At 35.6% G+C, this 23,205-nt stretch overlaps 3 protein-coding genes across 3 annotated transcripts; all 3 read left to right on the top strand.

The window, feature by feature from the left end:
• Positions 1-732: 732 nt before the first annotated feature.
• LOC131930391 (three prime repair exonuclease 2) lies at positions 733-7,349 on the top strand. Its single transcript, XM_059286853.1, has 4 exons — positions 733-777; positions 3,189-3,410; positions 4,541-4,658; positions 5,510-7,349. The coding sequence occupies exons 2-4, from the start codon at positions 3,197-3,199 to the stop codon at positions 6,468-6,470; spliced, it is 1,293 nt and encodes a 430-aa protein (XP_059142836.1). The 5' UTR covers positions 733-777; positions 3,189-3,196; the 3' UTR covers positions 6,471-7,349.
• LOC131930393 (uncharacterized protein C9orf85 homolog) lies at positions 1,810-23,203 on the top strand. Its single transcript, XM_059286854.1, has 2 exons — positions 1,810-1,820; positions 22,635-23,203. Exon 2 carries the CDS (start codon positions 22,638-22,640, stop codon positions 23,169-23,171), a length of 534 nt encoding a protein of 177 aa, XP_059142837.1. The 5' UTR covers positions 1,810-1,820; positions 22,635-22,637; the 3' UTR covers positions 23,172-23,203.
• LOC131930397 (uncharacterized) lies at positions 16,649-20,722 on the top strand. The gene is made up of 2 exons (XM_059286858.1): positions 16,649-16,917; positions 19,687-20,722. Exon 2 carries the CDS (start codon positions 19,742-19,744, stop codon positions 20,720-20,722), a length of 981 nt encoding a protein of 326 aa, XP_059142841.1. The 5' UTR covers positions 16,649-16,917; positions 19,687-19,741.
• Positions 23,204-23,205: the final 2 nt, after the last annotated feature.

Below are 23,205 nucleotides of genomic sequence, written 5' to 3' on the forward strand. Positions count from 1 at the left end.
CCTATAGCATTAAAGAATAAAATCATTAGCAACCCCTCTGGCTATTCGTTTTATGAATTTATTATACTAAATACTGAACCAGTGTTTCAGGCATCTCTAGGGGGTGGGGCTGCCAGGGACGTAGAGAACTATTCTGGCATCCCTAATTTCAATAGAAGATTGATTTCGCTTCGACACTTAAATTGAAAGAATTAAAAGAAACGTTTGCGTGGAAGAAGGCACGAAAAATGAATATTTGATTTTATTGTCTACTTGTAACGGTTATGCAATTGATAATAAATAATTTAAAAAAAAAACATGTCACTTTTAATTTTTTGTTTTCTTATAGATCTAGATTCTAGATCTCTACATATTTTTTTAAAAAAAATGTAAAAGGTGCGTTTTAATAAGTTTTTCCATGGGCGACAAAATAACAGCTAAAATTCAGTTACTAACATCATCACACGTCGTCAAAACATTTCAATGAATGTGACGTCCGAAAAAAGGAATGCCTGAAAGAAACTCTGCCCTTCAGAATTTGATAATTTCATATCATATTTTCATAAAGTTCATCTTAATTGAGAATTTTCGCCTTTGGATTTAGATCTAGAGTCAATGTGCCATCACGAAAAAAAAAAAACAGTTTTGTCCTTTACCTAACTGAACAAGTGTGTTACTAAGTCTTAGTGTGTTACCCCCCCCCTCCCCATTTTATTAAGATAAATGAGGGGAGATCACTCTCGCTTTTTATTACTGATCTGGTTTTCATTTTGTTAGGGCCTATTTCCTGGAAATGAGGTGTGTTCCTAGACTCTAGATTAGATTACTTAACAGTTACTGTCTAGAATCTAGACTAGATCTAGATCTAGATCTACTTTAACCTAATATAGTATATAGTAATATTATACTAGGCCAAAGCTAGGGTAATTTAACTAATTAATAATTATTAATCTAGAGTTGGAGTAGCCTACTCACTACTCATTAATGGACACGAGCGAGAAAAGTCTCAAAGGTATTTGAGAGGTGTGGCCTATAAATTCATTTAAAAATCATGCACAGCGTAGTTACAATTAATATGGTTATAAAATCCTGTCTATCTGGTTTTTTTCGGACTTTACTAAAGATTGGATGTATTTGATGTTTATAATATTTTCGGTAACTAAATAAAAATTTAAAAAAAAGCAAAAACAATTTGGTTTTCACGTGTAATGGCGACATAAACAATGGCATCCTGCTATTGGATAGGCCGCCATTGATTTTATTGTACACATTGTAAGCTAAAAATAGAAAACTAGGTCATGGGGTTTTAAATTTGCATTGTAATTTAAAAACTTGATCTGCAAAGTTTTGTAAACAAATAGTTATCGATCACTAAGTTACTGTACAGCCAATCAATACTTGTCTTACGAAAGTGAAACATCCGGTTATAACTTAGGCTTGATGAAAATAAATAGAAATGTAGCCTTAAACTCAACAAATTATTTTCAAGTTCTCTGGATTTGCAACTTTTATAACATTTATTCTAAAAATATAAAATTTCTAAATTAATTTTAGGCTTAAGTTTTTATTTTTTATTTTTTTTTACGGTCTAAATCTAAAAAGCACGTTTTTATTCCATGTCAACAACATTGGGGACGGAATCTCGTCAACTCGCTCGCCTCCATTATAGAATATAGGACTCCTATTAGTTACATTAGTAGATCTAGTACGTAACTAGAGTACTAGAGTTTTACAGGGATTAAGAAACAGAATTTTCTAAAATCTAGATCGGTATTAAATATTTAGGTAATCTATCGTTTTAGGTACGTAAAATCGCCCGCAACTAGTAATGTGAAAAACAGGTGACTCCTTACATTTTAATAATTATTTCACATTTTGAAGAGGGTTTGTGTTTTGAAAAATACAAAAATGTTTCCTTGTTTCATTTATGTAAAACTTTTCAGTAATAAATGAACACCAGCGATGTTTCCAACAGATGCAACAATGCTCATTTACTATAGCAGCCATCTTGTTAAAGTTTTATTTTTATAGACTTATAGCGCGAGATTCAGGCGGAAGTCACTCTATTTTACAAATTGTTGCTGTTTATATAGCAAATCTTGCTTGCAGACACTTCTGTTTAAAGTTAATTTCTGGCCTATATTGATATATTTAGCCATTGATTTAGGTTTATTATTCATTTATCTATAATATTTGACACAAACATATCACGATATACTTCTATTACAGCCTTGACAATGAGGTAACGTTTTCGTACATTAATAGCCGCGGGCGATTTTACGTACCCAAAACGATAGATTACCAATATTTATTATAATGAGTAGTATTGTTTTGTAAAATTAAAAAAACACAGAAAAGACTATCATTCTGAAGTTAATTTTTAATAAAATAAAATCTAAAAGTCACTAGATAATTATTATAACATTACAACTCGCCGCTTCACATCCACGGTGGAATGGCCGACCTAGGACCTAGATTCTAGATCTAGTATAAACTAATGCAGAGATTCTTAACCTTTGTGGACATACCAAACCAACCCCACCAGTTTTATGTGTATTCACTGGACCCCTTCTTATTAATAGATCTAGTTCTATTTTCCACATTGATAAATACCAAAAATTATATGTGTCGGGTGTGTGTCTTGACCACCGCCGAACTCCTGAGGTTGACTCACCGAGCCTCTGGGGTTGGATTAAACTGAGGTTAAGAACCACTGCTATAATTTCTATTCTCAGTTTTCAAGTATCAAATTAAAATCATAATGAAAACAAGACAAAGTGACTATATCATTGACAGAAAAAACAAAGGACAGACATAGGGACGCGCTAAGGGCACGCGCTTATAATATAGATATTAGTTTTTTAATGAAAAATCCCAGACATTTGTATTACTGTAAACAGAAATAAAATGGCTAATTTATTATTTGAATAGAATTTGAATCATAATATCTGAAAGGAAAAATGTCAGTTTTGTTACCTACCTCTTTTGTATCTTTGACCAAAATTGTAATGGTATTTTCATTTATCATGTTTCCACTCTAGTATCAGTGTAAGTGTAATTTACATACTCTGAAGATTTGGTATTCTAATATATTAGTAACTCTATTACACTGAATGACTTACTGATACTCTCTCAAAATATGTGGTGGTTAAAAAGATTAACAGGTGACCAATCAAACTGTTGAGATGTGTATTGCATTCTTATTTCAGCCAATGAAATGCAGGCAGAAGAGACCAAAACTGTGGTTATTTTCGACACTGAAACCACTGGCCTGCCCACCCAAGGGAACAAGATCAAGATGACTGAACTGTGTTTTATTGCCATCTCAAGGGAAGAGCTCAACACAAAAGCAGCACCCAGAGTTTTGAACAAGCTCACTCTATGTTTCAACCCTAAAAGACGGATCTGTCATGAGGCTAGTAAGATTTCGAGTAAGTTGATGAGCATATAACTTTGTTGTGATATAATATTATAAATACAGTTTTGTCTCTCAACTGGGCTATATTCACTGTATAAAAAATTTTTCTTAGTGCTATAATTATAAATAATTTTAGTTCATTTTTATTGTAGGTGTCATATTTCTGTAATTGTGGTTTGGAAGGGGGGGGGGGGGTCATTTCATTTTTAGTTGTGGGAGGGAGTTTGATTTTGTAGAGCTGACCAAGGATGCAATGATACACAAGGGGTTAGAGTTACCTTTTGACAAAGTTTAATGTTGTAGGACTCTACAATGATACACATGGGGTTAAGGCTAGGATTTGACGAAGTTTAATTTTGTAGAACTGTACAATGATGCACAAAGTTTAATTTTGTAGAACTGTACAATGATACACATGGGGTTAAGGTTAGAATTTGACAAAGTTTAATTTTGTAGCACTGTACAATGATGCACAAAGTTTAATTTTGTAGGAGTGTATGATGCACAAAGTTTAATTTTGTAGCACTGTACAATCATGCACAAAGTTTAATTTTGTAGGAGTGTATGATGCACAAAATTTAATTTTGTAGGAGAGTATGATGCACAAAGTTTAATTTTGTAGGAGTGTATGATGCACAAAGTTTAATTTTGTAGGAGTGTATGATGCACAAAGTTTAATTTTGTAGCACTGTACAATCATGCACAAAGTTTAATTTTGTAGGAGTGTATGATGCACAAAATTTAATTTTGTAGGAGAGTATGATGCACAAAGTTTAATTTTGTAGGAGTGTATGATGCACAAAGTTTAATTTTGTAGGAGTGTATGATGCACAAAGTTTAATTTTGTAGGAGTGTATGATGCACAAAGTTTAATTTTGTAGGAGTGTATGATGCACAAAGTTTAATTTTGTAGGACTCCACAATGATGCACAAAGTTTAATTTTGTAGGAGTGTATGATGCACAAAGTTTAATTTTGTAGGAGTGTATGATGCACAAAGTTTAATTTTGTAGGAGTGTATGATGCACAAAGTTTAATTTTGTAGGAGTGTATGATGCACAAAGTTTAATTTTGTAGGACTCCACAATGATGCACAAAGTTTAATTTTGTAGGAGTGTATGATGCACAAAGTTTAATTTTTTAGGACTCCACAATGATGCGCTTGAAGGCCAGAAAAGTTTTGCCTGTCAGGCTGACCTGATCAGCACTTTTCTCACAAGTCTGCCTCAGCCTGTTTGTCTTGTTGCACACAATGGGAATAGGTGAGTAGTTAATACTAATAGGATGGTAGGAGACTATAAGCTATGGGAATAGGTGAGTAGCTAACAGGATGGTAGGAGACTATAAGCTATGGGAATAGGTGAGTAGCTAATAGGATGGTAGGAGACTATAAGCTATGGGAATAGGTGAGTAGCTAATAGGATGGTAGGAGACTATAAGCTATGGGAATAGGTGAGTAGCTAATAGGATGGTAGGAGACTATAAGCTATGGGAATAGGTGAGTAGCTAATAGGATGGTAGGAGACTATAAGCTATGGGAATAGGTGAGTAGCTAATACTAATAGGATGGTAGGAGACTATAAGCTATGGGAATAGGTGAGTAGCTAATAGGATGGTAGGAGACTATATAAGTATAAGCTATGGGAATAGGTGAGTAGCTAATAGGATGGTAGGAGACTATAAGCTATGGGAATAGGTGAGTAGCTAATACTAATAGGATGGTAGGAGACTATAGGCTATGGAATAGGTGAGTAGCTAATAGGATGGTAGCAGACTATAAGCCATTGAGTGATCAGCTTATGGTTTGGTGAGTGATAGACTAATGAGTTGGTGAGTGATTGGCTAATGAGTTGTGTGTGATTGGCTTATGGGTTGGCGAGTGATAGACTACTGAGTTGGTGAGTGATTAAATAATGAGTTGGGGAGTGTTTGGCTAATGAGTTGGTGAGTGATTGGCTAATGAGTTGGTGAGTGATTGGCTAATGAGTTGGTGAGTAATAGACTAATGAGTTAGTGAATGATTGGCTTATGAGTTGGAAAGGAAGTGGTATCATGAAGTTTGATTTATATTTTTCTACAAGGTACATGAGCTACTTTCTCTTGTCACCTCCAGATTTGATTACCCTCTGCTGGTCTCAGAATATCTCTCAGCCAAGAAAGACGTCCCTAAGGATATTTTATGTGTTGACAGTTTAGAAGCTTTCAGGGCGTTTGATGGACTTGATTCAGATCCCAGGAAAAGGAAACTTCCAGCATCTTCCATCTGTCAAGCTGCACAAGATGACCAAGTAAAGAATTTGTGCAATACAGCTTCACCAAACAAGCAAACAAAACTTGAGACAGGTTGCTGGAATGTCCAGGAACACACCCCACCTTCAACCAAAATTTGTGTCACCCATCCGTCACCCAAGTTTTTTGAACCCCCCGACCAAAAAGCTAGATCTCTAACAGTGAGACGAAAACTGAAATTGGGTGATGACGGCCCAGCTGGTTCACTGAACTTAGATCAGGCAGAGCAAGCTGCTTGGGATAATTTCAATGGCTCACAGTTTGATGCAGATAGTTTCTATGCCTCAAGTGATGATCATTCTTTGCTTGAAGCTGCAGAAAGTGCTGAGCAGCTGTATTTTAGCCCTGAGAATCAAAATAACTCTGCTGACCAAAGAAAAATGTGTAACGACCAAACAGAAATGACAGCTGATCTGCCAACATACACTAGTTGTGAGCAATCAAATGTGGAAGGTTCTGATACAACTGCTGGTCAGGAGATACCAACACAACTAGAAAATCTTTTAGAAAATTTTCCAAAACCACAACATGAGAACGGTGATGCCCTTCTGGCAAAAAACTCTCAAAAGAAACCAGAGCCAAAACATGTCCAGTCAAATGTTAAGAAATCTTACAAATTGAGTGACATTTATTTTTATCTGTTTAACCAGCAACCCCCTGATTGCCACACAGCTGAAGGTGACTGTCTGACTTTGTTGAGTATAATTAAGCAAAAAGCAGAACTCTTTTGTAGATGGTGTGATGAAAAAGCTGTCCCACTTACAAAAATAGGTCCCTTGTATTAATGCACACATTTTAGCCTATACGCTGGAGTAAAATTATATGTTACGGCCAAAGCTCAAAATGGCCACTTCCCAAATGTCCTCACTAAAGAAGGAAATGAAAACAATGTATTAGAAAACCTGATTTTTAAATGAAATGTTGGTGCAGCATTTCATGTGCTATACCTTGACGCAGTCAGTTTTTACTGTCATGTATTTATATGCTACACTTCGATTGCATTATATTTTTACTGTCATGCATTTATATGCTACACCTTGACTCAGTATATCTTTCCTGTCATGTATTTATATGCTTCACTTTGATTGCAGTACATTTTTCCTGTTATTTACACCTTGATGCAGTATAATCATATTTAGGCGACACTTCTCAGTCAAAGTGCAAAAAGGCCATTCTATTTTGGAACTGGCTAAATTTTGGCTTTGACCAATATATATTTTTAAATTGAGAGATCGATATATAGATACATTATAACAATCAGTCTAATTTGAATTGAATTGAAATATTGCATTTTAAAATGTACTACTTATAAGCATTTACGAAGTTTTATAACTTTTAAAAAATCTATACACTTATTTGACTAATTCAAATATTTTTTAATACTTTATCTAAAAGCTACATGCAGTTATAAGCTGTGTATATTTTAACTACATGTAGCCATAACTGTGTTCACGACAATGCTTTTTACATCAGCTAAAGCATTCTTATACAGTTGTGTTGTTTTACTGATGGGCATTCAATAAGTCAGGGAAAGTAAGTCAAACATATCAATATATACCTAATGATGATGAGGTTAGTTAATATTTAAGACAAAGAATTGGCATTATTAAAAATGAAAAATATTGTGAGGGAGGGAGGAATGGAGGCAGAAGTGTGATGTCATTATTTTTTTTGGGGGGGGGGGGGGGGTCTGTCTGGGATAATGAAAGGCATGTGAGAGAGAGGTAGGGAAGTCAATATTGTGACAATAGTGTAACAACATTTTATATATACGTATATATTTTTATACTTACAAAATCAATTTTATTAGAAAATCCAATGCAGTGAAAAATTTGTGACTTTAATACTGTTAAATTTCTTTCCTAGTATTCTTTTATCTTGTTGGATGAAAATATTTGTTTTATTGTCCAGCAAGATAGTTTAACATAAGTGTTTAAACCTGGCAGTTGTTTAACTATGGGCATTTTTCATGTTAGCATTTATAGTCATGTCAAAATGTATGATGTAATATTTTACAAACAAGTTCCTCTGGGTCATATTTAGTGCTTACACTTACATTTTTTTTATTAGTGCCATATTTTGCAATACGATATTTTACAAGGATCAGTTGATTAAATTAATGGTGCACAATGTTTGTGCAGCTGATGTTAATTAAATGGATCAATTTTCGTGCAGCTGATGTTGATTAAATGACACAATATTTGTGCAGAAGATGTTGATTAAAATAGTAAGATAACCTATTTTCTATAATAATTTTTATTTTGTTGATCATTTTATTTGCACATTTTATATAGGCATACATACATACATACATACATAAAGTAATGTATTTTTTAATGTATAATTTTGATACTTTAAGTAGTTTCTTTTAAAGTATTTCATTGTTCAATGATGTCACTTTATTGCTACCAAATAAACACTAGATGCCTTTCAAGATCTTTGTCTCCATGATTGTTCTTATTTGACCTTTTAAGATTTTTGTCTGTGTCCATGATTTTTCACATTATACCTTTCAAGATCTTTGTGTCCATGATTGTTCATATTTGACCTTTTAAGATCTTTGTCAAATTGTCATCCATCAACATCCATAATATATCTTTCAACCATGGAGATGGTGTTAGAATGGTAGTGGTAAACATTCTGTTATTGAGTGGGTTAAATGGTAGTGGTAAACATTCTCATTGAGTGGTTAAAATGGTAGTGGTAAACATTCTCTCATTGAGTGGGTTAAATGGTAATAGTAAACATTCTCTCAACTAGTGGTAGTGGTAAACATTCTCATTGAGTGGTTTAAATAGTAATAGTAAACATTCTCTCATTGAGTGGTTTAAATGGTAATAGTAAATATTCTCTCAACTAGTGGTAGTGGTAAACATTCTCTCATTGAGTGGTTTAAATGGTAGTGGTCAAATTCTCCGGCTGCCGAGCATGCATTATTAAATAGCACACTGAATATAATAATATCCAAGAAATCATTAAAAAAAAATCACTATAAATAAATAGAATAAAATTCTTATATCTGAAAAGTTGATATACATCAGTCAGGTCTACATTAATTCTTTTGTTTTTTATTTTTAAAAATTTTTATAGACTAAGAAAGGGTACAGAGTACAGAAGTAAAACAGTAGCTTTTGTTGGTTTGAGTTAGTGACATACTAACACTTAGGTTGTCACTGACATATGACACTTATGTTGGCAGTGACATATTGGTAGTGACATGTGACACTTCTTGCCCAGGTACTGTCCAAAACTTGTCCATGGCATCAAACTGTGAGATTGGACCATGTCCATCAAAATTCACCGCCTCAGTTCTAGCTGCCTCTTTCAACAGATTGCTGGTCTAAATGACCCAGACTCCAGTGGACACTGACCACGGAAAAACAACAGAATTAGTCTAGTTTGTTAGAGAGACTGTCACAACACAAAGAGGCCTGTATACTGGGATCATAAAGTAATAAAAATTGATACAGCAATAAAAAGCAATTTTAAAATGGGAAATAACTGTTGCATAGGCATACATTGTGGAAAATCATTTGAAATCATCAGATTGAAAACATTTTATTAGTGTTCCATTTCTGAGTATTTAAATTTAAAAAAAAAAATGTTTTAATTTGATTAAATGTACAAACTCATTTTAAATATATTGAGTTTTGAGGTATAACTTTAAAGAACAAGTCAAAAATAGTTTCAAGCCTGTTGTCTCACAGGCTTTAGAAAATTTTCAACATATTTGAAAAGTTTGTGTCATAATAAAATAAATATTTTTATAATGTGAGCAACCGGCCGCAAACCAGTTACACAACCGCTAATTCAGTTTCGTCTTCGACCGTATCTCTATTGTGGGGTACTTTAAAAACTAACGTAGGCGCCATATTGCTCACATGGGACTCCGATTGCTGTGATTCAACTCACCGCAGGGCGGGGGGGGGGGGGGGCGTTGGACGCGCCTGGTTCGTTTTAGAGTCAACGTGACCCTAGGGAATGACGCTCTTTATAGGCCTGGGCTTAGTATGAAAAAGTGATACACATATTATCTGGAAATATTTTGTAAACTATTATTTAATACATACACCTATTGTATTCGATCAGTGTATATATTTTTATAGTTTGCATCATCATGAAACAATCGAAAAGAAAACAAATAAACAGTAGGCGTACAGGCTTATATTTGGTTTTCTTGCTACTATTATAACACAAGAACTGTTTTCAAATATTAAGCGTATTTTCCGGTAAAGAGATCAACCCTTACCATAAAAAAAACTCAAAACAACAAAGGGCAATATGGAGTACGGAGCGTACAAAATAAAATTAATTTTATCTTGTCTAGCCTAAGTCGCAAATCTACTAGAATCAAATTGTACAAACAGCAACACGTTAGTAAATTAATAAAAGTATAATCTAGATCTTAGCTAAGTAGATCTAGATCTTAATTTGGCCCTAATATTCCTAATAAAATTTAATTTCGAAGAGTTGTCGAAGACTTTTTGTAATCAGATACTCTTTACTCTGAGACAGTCTGAGATACTGACTGAAGTGTACTGCCACTGGTTGGTGTAGTTGGAAGTTTAACTGTTTAAAATAAAGACAAGACGTTCAAGTTTTAGTGTTTATTTTATTTGACTTTTTTTAGGCTTTCAATTATACTTTCAATTTCCATCCATAGCGGCATAGGGCCTAACACACTGACTGAAACAGTTAAAAAGTAAGAAAGAAGACTACACCCACAGTGTCAGTACAGTTAACAACACTTTAACACAGTAACACTGATGACTGATAGATTCTAGATCTAATCTAGCTTAGTAGTAGTACTACTAGATCTAGTACTAGGGTAAAAATTCCGTTGTCGGTACAATGTATGTCAGTGACTGACAGTACTAGAATCTAGATCTGGAATGGCCTAGATTCTAAATGATTTTTTAGTCTCATAGTCATAGTAGGCCTACATGTAAAAATAAACTAGAATCTATGTCAAATTCTTTCCATTTCCATGCACTAGCAGTGAACTGATACTGGTAGTGGTAGTAGTTGCTGCTTAGAGTTGTGTCCGATTCTTATTCAGAAGAAAGGACATGTTTTTTTTTTTTAATAGGCCTAGGGCCTATATTTTCTAATATAGATCTATGAGAAAATGGTTTTATATTTCTCAAATAGGCTAACTATTATTACTAAATTAAATATACACTAATAAAATTATAGTTTTTATGTAGGCCTAGGCCTACAACATTCTGTAAAAATAAATTGAGTAGCTCTTCAAAGATGAATAATAAGGAGTCATCCATTTATAATGAATTTTTAGAAACAAGAAATAGATAGAATCTCTGCCAACTTATTACAGGCTGTCATTTGGTGCTTATTTGTGATGGACAGCTGCCATGTTACTCATGCGCCCACTGTCTTTCACTTGCCATGGAAATGAGCTAAAACTAAATCAATATTAGTTCTTTTCACTATTGTACATTTAAGTTTTATTTTAATTCCCAGGTTTTGAGGATTACTCTTGTGATAATATTACACTGACGTAGCTTCAGAGGAGTTTCTTCTGTGTAGACCTAAGAACAAAATTGGATTACTTTATCACCAAGCTCAATGAGTGTTGTGATGGACCCCCAGATGCTGGAAGAAAAGATGAATGAAGCCAGGGGTAAGTTTGAGAGATCCTGCCAGCAGATTGTCTTGCTGGACCAGAAGATCAAGGACCTGGAGATCAGGTACAAGCGGGCCGTCAAGAATAAGAAAAACTCATTCAGGTACAACCTGCGCCTGCGGCTGTCCGTCGTTACGGGTGTGAAAATGATGTATCATCATTACGCTAGCACTAAGGCTGAAGAGCTGTCGAAGTTGAGGAGAATGATGCCCCCTGCGGAGAGACCTGCTACTCAGATCATCAACTCAGCTTGCTGATCATGCAGAATCAAAGTGACACTTTTTTTGGTGTGGTAAAATTGTGTAGATAATTTTTTTATTTGTGAATGATATTTACTGGTATTTTTAACAATTAGTATTGTAACCATTTTGTTGTCATGCTTCAACTTGTCGGTAAGTTGTATAAAATATTCACAAGTAAATTCAGATTATATTTTATGATATGGTTGAGGAGTTTTAATTGCTTGATTATTAAGTGTAACGTGAGGGTCTTGAAATATGTACCACTTATTGTATTTTCAATGGACACTTCTTGCAATTCATTGGCTGTTATCTTTTATTTTTCTTGTAGTTTATTTGTACTGTTTTTTTTAATTTGTGGGCTATACCTTCCAACAACTGAGGCTTAGGCTGTAAATAAAATCAGTACACTGCTCTTTGAATTAAATAGTTCTTGTGAAGTTTTTAACAAGTCGGTATTGGACCAGGTAGCACATCACCCTGTGTTGGACCTAGCCCAGGTGCATGATAGCTACTCTCCTACTGAGGCTGTTTTTTTTTTAAATTTATTACAATTATAAGTATTACGGTATTTTTCAGTTACCATGGTGACGGTTGATTTTTATTTTTGTAACAAGTTGTACAGCACTTAATTTGATATTTTCAAAATTTAGACCTTGATATACATTCATGTTTAATATATGTTATACCACCTTGATGCATGTATAATGTATTTTTCTAAAGCATTGATATTGTAATATATACAATTTTAAAATTATAAAACAATCTTTTAACCATATAATGTTGTTTAACTACCTTGCGATATCTTGTTCTATGTAGACCATATCTAAAAAATATCTAAAATAAAAATAAGTTTTGATCGAATAAGTAATTGAACTTTCACAATGAAAAGGTTCTAATTATATTTTTAGCTTTTAATCAGAAATTTAACAGACTCCATTATTTATGTAGTGTAATGTGTATAGATATAATAATTATGGAAGGCTTAAAAAAGCAATAGCTGTCATTTGGGATGATATGGAATTATTTCTATTTTGCAATAGCTATTATTTTGTTGGGGTGAGAGTTGAACAAAGTTATTTTGAGTAAAGTGTATTATATATCATGACAGTTCTTGATCTCGTGGAAAAAAATTGATAGAATGCTTAGCATTGGTTTTATATATTTAAAGGCAGAATGTTTAGTTGCAGTTGATAAATGAATACTGAGTGTATGTTTTCCCACCTTAAGTAAAATAAATGGAAATGATAGCTGCAGTGTGGTTTATGCAAATAGTTATATGACAGGTGATGTTTGTATCCCCACAAAAAAAAAAAAACAGTTACAGTCAGGTTTAGTTGATGTTTCAACCCAAGGTCTTCACCAGCACACAGCAGTGTAGTTGAAGACTTAAGAAGAATAAACCTTCTATCAAGAATTTTAATTTGTCTGTAAAAACAAGTGACCAGTATTTTTTGGTCATTGATCTATTTCTGTGTCCGCTGCATATCTGGTTAATACAGTGCCCAGGTGCCTTTACCTTCCCTGACCCACGTCAGAGATCCACTAGGGGCTGGTCAGAGAAATGGGCGCCCTAAAGACTGCTGCGGGATTCAAACTCTAGTCCTTGAAGTTTGTTGTCATGTGCTCAACAATCTGTTGGCAAACTGGTTTGTAGCCTTTTAAAGGGTAGTTTTAAAATGATGTGTAACTTTCTGTCTGGTTGGTAAGTCTCTTGAAGAAATGTTTAAAATTTTGCGTAACTTTTCGTCTTGTTTATAGTAAATCTTTTGAAGAATTGTTTACATTTAGCATAACTTCTGTCTGGTTGGTAAGTCTTTTGAAGAACTGTATAAAATTTTGCGCAACTTTCTATCTAGTTGATAGCTTACTTAAACATTGAAAAATTGTGTGTAACATTCTATCAACCTGTCATTTACTAGCACATACATCATACCTCTAATGAATTCACAACCACCATATGTAATGTTGTAACAGTGTTTTAGTGTAATATGAAAATGTAAAATTGTAGTTTAACTTTCATGTTCATGGCATTGTGACAAAAATTTGTATCCAAAAACTTGACACTAAAATGTGTTTAGCTCCAACTTTTTGCTCTTGTGGTTGAACTTTTGTGTAGTTTAACAAATTTTAAGTGATGGCATTTTTTTTTTCATTTTGAAATAGTACAGTATAATAAACATTTTGAACTTCTATCATAAGTTTTTATTTTTTTTTACCTTCTTCAAACACAGTGTCTTAATTCTATCCAGTGGCGTAGCGAGGTCGGGTGTCACCCGGTGCGGCACTTAATGGTGTCACCCCCCCAGAGGCGTTGCGACCCTTCCCGGGGACAAACTTTCAAGTTTTCAATTTGCACCCTCCCCCTCAAACTTTCGATTTGCACCCCCCCACCCTCAAGTTTTTCTCTATATATTTTGCTATTTTTTGCCTTGGTGTCATATCTGTAATATCCACTTGTCTCATTAAAGGGGAAAAAAACATCACCTCCAACGTTTAAAAATTATGAAGTAGATATTTTGAAAGACAGTTAAAATACATAGAGCATTTCCTGATCAAAGAAAATCCTAAAAAAAAATTCACTGTGAAGAAAAAGTTCTGGACGTCCTGTTTGAATCAGCTGTGTGAATCATCCTTGTCGTGTGAGCTTTTTGAAAACAAATTAGTGAATGGTGCTGACAGGTTGGCAAACAGAGACACGATCGTTTTGCTTTTATAAGTTCCATGTTGTTGAAATATCGTATACACTTTGCATGCAAATTAAAAATTCTTTTTGACTAAAAATGTTGTTAAATGTAATGTGGACGTTCACGTAGATCTGACCCCCCCCCCCCCCACCATACACACACACACAAACATGGTCATTTGTTGCGTCCACCCCTCTTCCTCCTCCCCGTGGACATTATAATTGGATGACCCCAAACCGAGCACTCCGCCACTCGACAAGGAGGTCCCGTAATGAATAAACTGATACATTCAGGAACAGAGGCGTAGCGACCCTTTCCGGGGACAAACTTTTCGATGATTTGCACCCCCCCCCCCTCAAGATTTCGATTTGCACCCCCCCCCCCCCCCCCTCGAGATTTCGATTTGCACCCCCCTCATCCTTTCAATTTATTTTTCCAACCCATTTTGGCGCCCCCTAAGGTCGGCGCCCGGGGACATGTCCCGCCCCCCTACCCTCTCGCTACGCTACTGTTCAGGAAAAATCTGGAATCGGACACGTGATCAGTGGTTCAAAGAAAGGCCTAAAAAAAATTCACTGTGAAGAAAAACTTCTGGATGTCCTGTTGACATCAGCTGTGTGAATCATCCTTGAAGTGAAGTGTGAGCTTTATGAAAACAAATTAGTGAACGTTGTTGACAAGTTGGCACACTTATAGACACGATCCTTTTGCTCTGCTAAGGTCTGTTAATAAAGACGAACACTGCTATTGATTGAAATGTAGGACCATACATCTTGCATGCAAATTTTAAAAAATCTTGTTGTACACAATTTTTGTTGATAAATGTTTAAAGTAATGTGGACGTCCACGTTGATCTGATCCTCCTCCCCCCCCCCCCCCTCCACACACACAAGCATTGCCATTTTTAGCGTCCACCAATGTGGACATTATAATTGGATGACCCCAAACCGAGCAGTCCGCCATTCGAAATGGAGGTCCCGTATTGAATAAATTGATACATTCAGGAAAAATCTTGAATCGGACACGTGATCAGTGGTTACGTCCCCCTACCCCCATACACACACATTTCCCTTGACCAGTTCGTATACTAGCGTACGTCTCTTCCCCCCCCCCCCCCCTCCCACCATACACACATTTCCCTTGACCAGTTCGTCGACTCGCTTTCTATCACGAACGATAACTCCTTCCAACTATAAACGATCCGATTACGCTTAAGTTGAAACGGTACATAGGAATGGAGGGAGCGCACAATTCGCTCCGTCATCACATTGATATGTGACGTATACTTACACTGCCTTCATTGGGAAACAAGCCAAAAACAAACAGACAAGTGACTTGGAATTAATGAACAACGAAAACAAGCTGTGGTTGTTTTCTAGGGTGGGGGATTGTATAGACTGAGGCGTAGCTACTGGGGGAGTAGAGGAAGCTGTCGCTCACCATGAGGCAGAGGCGTAGCGAGAGGGGGGGGGGGGGGGAGCGGACCGCACGGGGTGACACCATTTAGGGGGGGGGGGGTGACACCAAGGCAAAAAATAGCTAAAAAACATGAGGAGGGGGGTGCAAATCGAAAATTTGAAAGTTTGTCCCCGGGAAGGGTCGCTACGCCTCTGGAGGGGGGTGACGCCATTAAGTGCCGCACCGGGTGACACCTGACCTCGCTACGCCACTGCCATGAGGGCATTTTACACAGAGTGCGTGGTGCTTGGAATACTTATTCAACTAAAATGTTTTTCGCATAACCTCGTTACGTTTTGGTGTTATAGTATTTTATCACACGCACAAAAATTACACAGGAGTAAGCCTTTTTAAAGATGTAAGAAATCGTTTTATAACAATTGTGCGTGTCGTAAAAATCGCATGCACTTTCGATTATGCGTTCAAAGGGAAAATGGTAGGCTAGCTGTGGTGTTGGCCGTTCTGCAGTCTTATTTTTGATGCCCCTGTTATATGGGGGGGGGGGGGGGGGGATTTCCGTTGACTTCCAAGTTGTTACAAATCGATGAACTAAACATATCCACATTTACAGTCTGTCACCGATCAAAAGAAATCAAGCCAAAGTGGTCAATTAATTTATAAAACATATCAAAGAAAGTACAAAAATACGATTTCTTCTTAGATATATAGATCTAGCTAATTAAAAACGAAGCGGAATACAATTTATACTAGTATTGAAAGAAATGCGTCTAAAATGTTTAGCTTAAAAATCTTGCTTTAAAAAACCTCGGTAAAACGGTTGCTTGCAGTTGACACACCTGCCGTACCTGTATTCCCTCCTCGCCATACGACACTGTCACCGAGGTCACATGATCGATTGTTTGGAATACACCCCAGCCGAGAAAAGAGTTCTACTGTAGGCCAGTGGATATGTAAGGCTGGTAGGCCCTATTTCGTTTCGCAATGCGGAAACAATTCTTCTGCTGTGTGCTTTCGGTGTAGGATAGGTGTGGGAAAAAATAAACACATTCGTTTCATGTTGCCTACAAGTAAACTAGAACAAAAATGTCTAGTTTTGTTTGGTGTGTAAGGACGCTGACATGATAAAATAAAATGTATTAAACTTTTCAAACTTCAACACATTGACTGGATTAAAATATTTAAAAAATAAAATTGTGTAAAAATTTCTTCAGATTTTGTCGCCAACACGGAAACCAACACGCAGGTTTGTGACCGATTTTAAAATAAACATGGGAAATTGGGTTAGCCAAACCAGTTTAGCTTAATGATAATTAATAATTACATCTTTAAGATGATAGTTTTAGACTGGTTTCTTGAACTAAAATCAAATATTAAATAATAAATATGGTCAGTGTCCACTATAATTATAAGTTTAGTGTGTGTGTGTGTGTTGCTTTCTCGGTGTGTCGTTTGGGTTGACTCACAAGTCACAGGTAAAATAAAAAATGGCACACCACGTCCGTTTCAGGTGTTTTATTAAGTAATTTATTAAGTATTTAAACTTTTATTTCTTAGTCCATAAATTATTAAAGAATAACGGTTCACGTATAACATTCATTTTAGCTTCCACTTGTAAAATCAGACATGAGGCCTACTTACTTTGTGTAGGCATACAGCTTTTGTGGCTTATAGATTTTTAAGGCGTTGTTTTTGAGCCTCAGACAAAAGAAGTCTAGATCTAGCATTTTTTAAGTTACTTCCCTTACATTCTTACTTCAACTGCTAGAGTTGACCTATGCTATGTGATAAATATATAGATCTATATAGGCCTATATATATATATATATATATAGCCTATATATATATATATATATATATATATATATATATATATATATATATATTATATATATATCCAGAATTGAAAATTGATAGGCCTATTAATTAGTATTATGGCCAGTTAAAAGCCCACACCATTTGAAATATGTAGTAAGTAGTAGGCCTAGATTTATATAGAATCTAGTAGTATATTGAAATAGGCCTTATATTATATATAATATAGAGAGAGATTCTAGGACTAGATCCTCAACCCCATCTGGGATATTTTCAAATTTAGGATATCTAGATATTGGCTACCAAACCACCATTATCCAATGCTGTTTGTTAATCTCATAGGCTCAGCCTTTGTCAGAGTTATTGTTTAGTTTTCTAATATTAGTAATAAGGCCATACCGCATGTGTCTGATAAATCAATGGACCCTCATTTGTTTATACTGGTGTTGTATCAATGTTTGCTGGCATTATAAATCCTACAGTAAATACACAGGCCAGCCAACTAGTGTTTGGTGATAGCATAAATCCTACAAATTAAAAAAATACCCAGCGTACGTGGACAGTATGTTGTATTTATAAATTTTTGTAAGACCCTACGTCACCAGTTGCATGATAGGTTTATTCAAACATAAAACAGCTGGGGATTAATCAATATTTGGGCTGGTTTTGTTTATAGGAGATCTATTTTTTTATTATTGCGCCATAGTTAGATTGTGATTTACAATTGTTGGTCATAAATTATGGTCCAATATTTTTTAATAAATGTCTTGGTCTGTATACAGCCACTATCAAAATCAATATGCTTGAGAAAGGGTTGGTTAGTATTATGTTGTCACACATTTGAACATACAATGGTGTTTATGTTTTACAACCGATTCAAGTGTGGTATTTACAACATATAGAAGTATTTGAATGGTGGTTTTTACAACACAGAAGGGTTGTTTCTAATGTATACAAGGTTTGCTTATTAGGTTACAAAGTTGGGACATATATATTATAGGTACAAGGCACACTGCTTTGGTAGTTCAACTAGACAGAATAAATATATCTTTTATAGGTACCACACAGACAACCACATTAAAAGACCACTGTATCACTATTCAAAAGCTACCACAACTACAGCTTTACCATAATCTCTTGTTAACTTATAAAAACCAGGTCTGTTCTGACTGTATCAGGTACAATCCATGTTAAAAGTCCTAAACCTTGAAGTTAGTGAAGTACCCTGTCTGAATAGACAGTCCATGGTGGTCGATGAAGTAGCGTTCATCTGTTTCTTTAACCATGGCATTGCAAAGGCTAGTGGAGTTATCATTTTATGCCCATCTGTCTTTTCTTTCCTCAACTTGTCATGTACATGTACCCATCAAAACTGATTCAACTGAAGCATGTCAGAAACCTAACTCAAGACTATTGTGCTTGTAATTGTTATAATGCTCAACTTAACTACACCCTCCCTTTTAAACTCCAGTTGTAATCTAAGACTAATGTATTACAATATGTGACTCACAAACACATTCAATTGTTTAACAGATCTATTCACCTCTGCATACATTTATCAAGCAAAAACTTCCCAAATCTGCCCTATTCTAGCTATACAGCAGATAAATTTTGTTTAAAGCTGCCTAATAGAATGACTTGCCAAATAAACATTGTTTGGTTGTTGTTTTTTTACAATACATGTATCACACCCCCAGCTTTCAGTTGTCATGCAGTAAATTAATTGCAAGCATTTTGAATGGGTGAATCAGTTGTTTGTGTGTTTTTTCCATTCAATATGATAATGTAAGGGGCACAGAAACATGTTTAACAGAGACTAATTGAAAGCTAACTTAACTACAGAGAAATTAAATTATAATGGAAGGTTATGCAAGAGTAAATGTTAACTACAACATAGTGTAGTGTAAGTTCTATAGTTTGCCAAACTATTTGTTTGTTAATATAAAATTCAACAAGTTAAATAAATAAATTATATAGGCCTAGTTACTTAAAATTAGAAATGTTATTTTCTGTGGCTCTAATTTTAATTAAAATTTAAACAAAATACCTTTATCTAGCTTGGCTAGTTTTTGTCACAAATGCTTTGTTGTTGAGGGTTTTATTGTCAAAATTTTGAACTTATTTTTGAGGAAATATTTTGCACTCTAACATCTAATTTGATAGAAAAACTAAATAAAACCATTAAACCTATCTTTTACAGATGCCACTAGAGAGACTATTCTATTTTATCTGCCTGTAACTCGACTAGAGCTACAATGGAAGCTCCAGCTCAGGGTGAAGTTTACAGCAATGCTGACCAGAGTTTTGTAGTGGACTGTCCACAAAGAGAGGGCTATCCACTTACAGAGGGCTGTCCACTAACAGAGGGCTGTTCTAAGATGTGTACTCACGTAAGGTGCTGTCATGCTAAGTGCAGAAGCACCAATGGTGCTAGAAGACAGGGCTGTCATTCACTGTGCAGCTGCACAAAGGATTATCACACCACATGTTGTAACAAAACAGATTCTCCGCCTGAGTATAGGAATACAAAGATTTTTCTTTCTGTGTGTAATGGCACAAAGGGTAGTTGCACAAAGTACTTTAACACAAGGGGTAGTAGCACAAAAGATTATCATCCTGCCCATAGCAGCACTTTAACAAAGCACCGTGCAGTGCTGAGAAAGTACCACTGGACTATTGCAGTACTCCTACTCATAATACCACCCCATACCACAGCTCAGAACAACTCAGTCTGCCTGAATGCAACATCCTCTTTAATTGTCCCTAACTACACATGGAACCTCACTGCTACTCTTGCAGTCTCATTCTCAGCGTGTTCAGACTCTGGAACTTTGTTAACCACATCATCATCATCACCATCATCATCCACCACTCAGGAACTTCGACTAGCCTTATCAAACAACTCTGTTGTTTTTGCTTGGAACATCAGCGGACAATCTGGCATAGCTGCTGTCAAGTATTGGGTCAACAAAAACTCATGGTATATGGTGAAGATGGAGTACATTGGAGGCGATCTGAATCTCACCCTGCTTCAAGGGACCAAGGCTGTGGCCAGCGCTGTGCTTGTGGCCAACTCCAACTTCAATTCATTTCTTCTCAACGTCAGGTATGTTCTCACTGTTAAGTTTTACAATGGTTCTCAAATATTTAGTGTGCCCTCCAACTTCAATTCCTTTCTTCTAAACGTCAGATATGTTGTCACTGTTAAGTTTTACAATGGTTCTCAAAATATCTAGTGAGCACTCATTGGTGTATTAAACGGGAGGCTATAAGTCAGCAGCCAAGGGCCCCTAACCGTATCCAATAATTGATAGTAAACCAGTAAACATTTGAGTTTCCTATAATCGCTAATTCAATTTCAGTGGATTGTTCACATATCAAAGAACAAACAATTTGACATTTTGTTTTACACACCCCTACCGAGATAATATTATTATATAACATTTCCACAGACCAATGGTTCTTAACCTTTTTGGACGTACAGAACACCACCTGTTTCATTTGCTCATTCACCAAACACTTCGTAACAGTTCTATTATCTGCACTGACAAAACCCATCAAATTGTGAAATGTATGAGTCTGGTGTGTGTCTTGACCTCTGCTGAACCCCTGAGACTGAATCAGTGAATACATGGGGTTTGATTAATCAATCCCAGGCTAAAAACCATTGCCATAGAATCAACTTGCATGCCCCCCCCCCCCCCCCCTCCACCCATTGCCATAGACTCAACATGCCCCCCACAAATCTAGTACTTAGTTTTCCCATAGGTGCAATTTACCCATAGAATTAACATGCCCCCCCCCCCCCCCCCCCCACACACACACACAAATCTAGATACAATTTACTGATAGATCAAAAAGAATACCAGAACTTAAATGTTTAGTTTCACAAGCTTCCACAGTGGAAACATTTCAAGAATTCCTAATTGGTGACAATACAGTTAAAACAGCTATTTGATGTCCATTATATTTGAGCAGTAGGACAAAGAGCATCACATGTGATTGCTGTGATCATGTAACAGGTGTTTTATTTTCTTCAAGCTCTCAAGATCTAAATAATTTTGTTTTATATGTGCAGTTTAGTTAGTAGCTTACATGGCTAATTTACTTACTTACTTGTGGGGCCCTCCTTTACTTATCCATTCATGTGGGCCTATAGGGTCGACTATCAATGACGTCACACCGTAGGGGGATGGGGAGTCCGTAATTTTGTGACTGTGTATGACGAGGGGGAGGGGGGGGGGGTTCTGATGGTGGGACGTCACATTTTTGCATTAACAAAAAGTAATGTTAGAAAACAAATTTTAGCCGTTATTTCGCGATTTAGAAAACTGTTTTAATAAATTGTAATAGGAATTGATTAAAATGTTGAGAGAGTTCAGACAAGATTTTGGAAAAACATCGATGTTTTAAGAAAAATTTATCTGCAATTGGAGGGGGGTTGTAGGCTGAGGTGTGACGTCATTTTAGGGAGGAGGTCTGGCTTTTTGTGACGATGTGTGACGGAGGGGAGGGAGGGAGATAAAAATCGTCAAAAAAAGCTTGACGTTATTTATGGATGACCCCTATCTTTACTTACCTCAGTCCTGTATATAAATTCATGTGAAGATGAATTGGGCGTAACATTTGCTTACTAAATTATAAAATGTAACGTGTTTGATATTAAAACACGTTTTATAATGTATAAACAGATGAGCACACATTGAGACTTGAGCAATACCGATGGGTTGGACTAATTGTAAAATAGTTATCTCCCATTAAGTGATAACATAAATAGAGGCAGACAACTCAGGATTAATTTCCGAAAAATTAGTACTGGGACAAACACATACGCGTGGAACAAAATTTAAAATACAGTATACCAGAACTTTAACTGACCACATAATTGCAATAACAAGTTTTATAGCAGTATTCCGATTGAGCAAAGTCGCAAATTGAAATTCAACAGTATGCAAATTTCGAATACCCTTTGCGTACTTACGTTTATATCCCTTATAATGCTATAAACATTTGGTTAAGTTTCAGTCAGTACACTGTATCCTCTGGAGTTTGTATTTGATTGTGAATCGCAACAGCTTGAAAAATAAAATACGCTAAAATGGAGTTTTACCGAATTTTATACCAGTCACCAGTATCCGATAAAATGAGAAAATGAGCTCACAACGTGGCAATGTTTCTCGCACACGAAAACAGAAATATCAGAATAACAGAGCCTTCAAAAATGACATGCATGATCAATCTGACAAAACAAAACTCATTAACAACTTGAATTTTGAAGGCATTTGTCTTCGCTGTAAGGATATAATTCAATGGAAAATAAAGTACAAAAAATACAAACCATTATCCCAGCCTGCTACATGTGTCAGATGTCACAAGAAAACTGTGAAGAGAGCTTATTACACAGTGTGTCAGCCTTGTGCAACCCAAGTTAAAGTTTGTGCTAAATGTAATACCAAACAAGATAGTATAATACAGACGGGGCAGAGTGAGGAAGAAAAGAAAGCCCAAGAAGAGCAATTAAAATTTGAAGATCAGCACTTAAAGGAAAGGCAGAGAAGAACTTTATATCGACATATTGAGAAGGGAGAGAATCCTGAAGATGTTCTTGGGGCAACTGCTTTCAAAGATGATTTGGATGATGATGAAGAAGATGATGATGAAGATAGTAGTGATGAAGATTTTTAGCTATTATTTACAATAAAACTATATGGTCATTAAA

The sequence above is a fragment of the Physella acuta genome, unplaced genomic scaffold (assembly GCF_028476545.2).
Source record: "Physella acuta isolate Inbredline_101_S28 unplaced genomic scaffold, ASM2847654v3 ptg001767l, whole genome shotgun sequence".
In the NCBI taxonomy this organism is placed as follows: Eukaryota; Metazoa; Mollusca; class Gastropoda; family Physidae; genus Physella; species Physella acuta.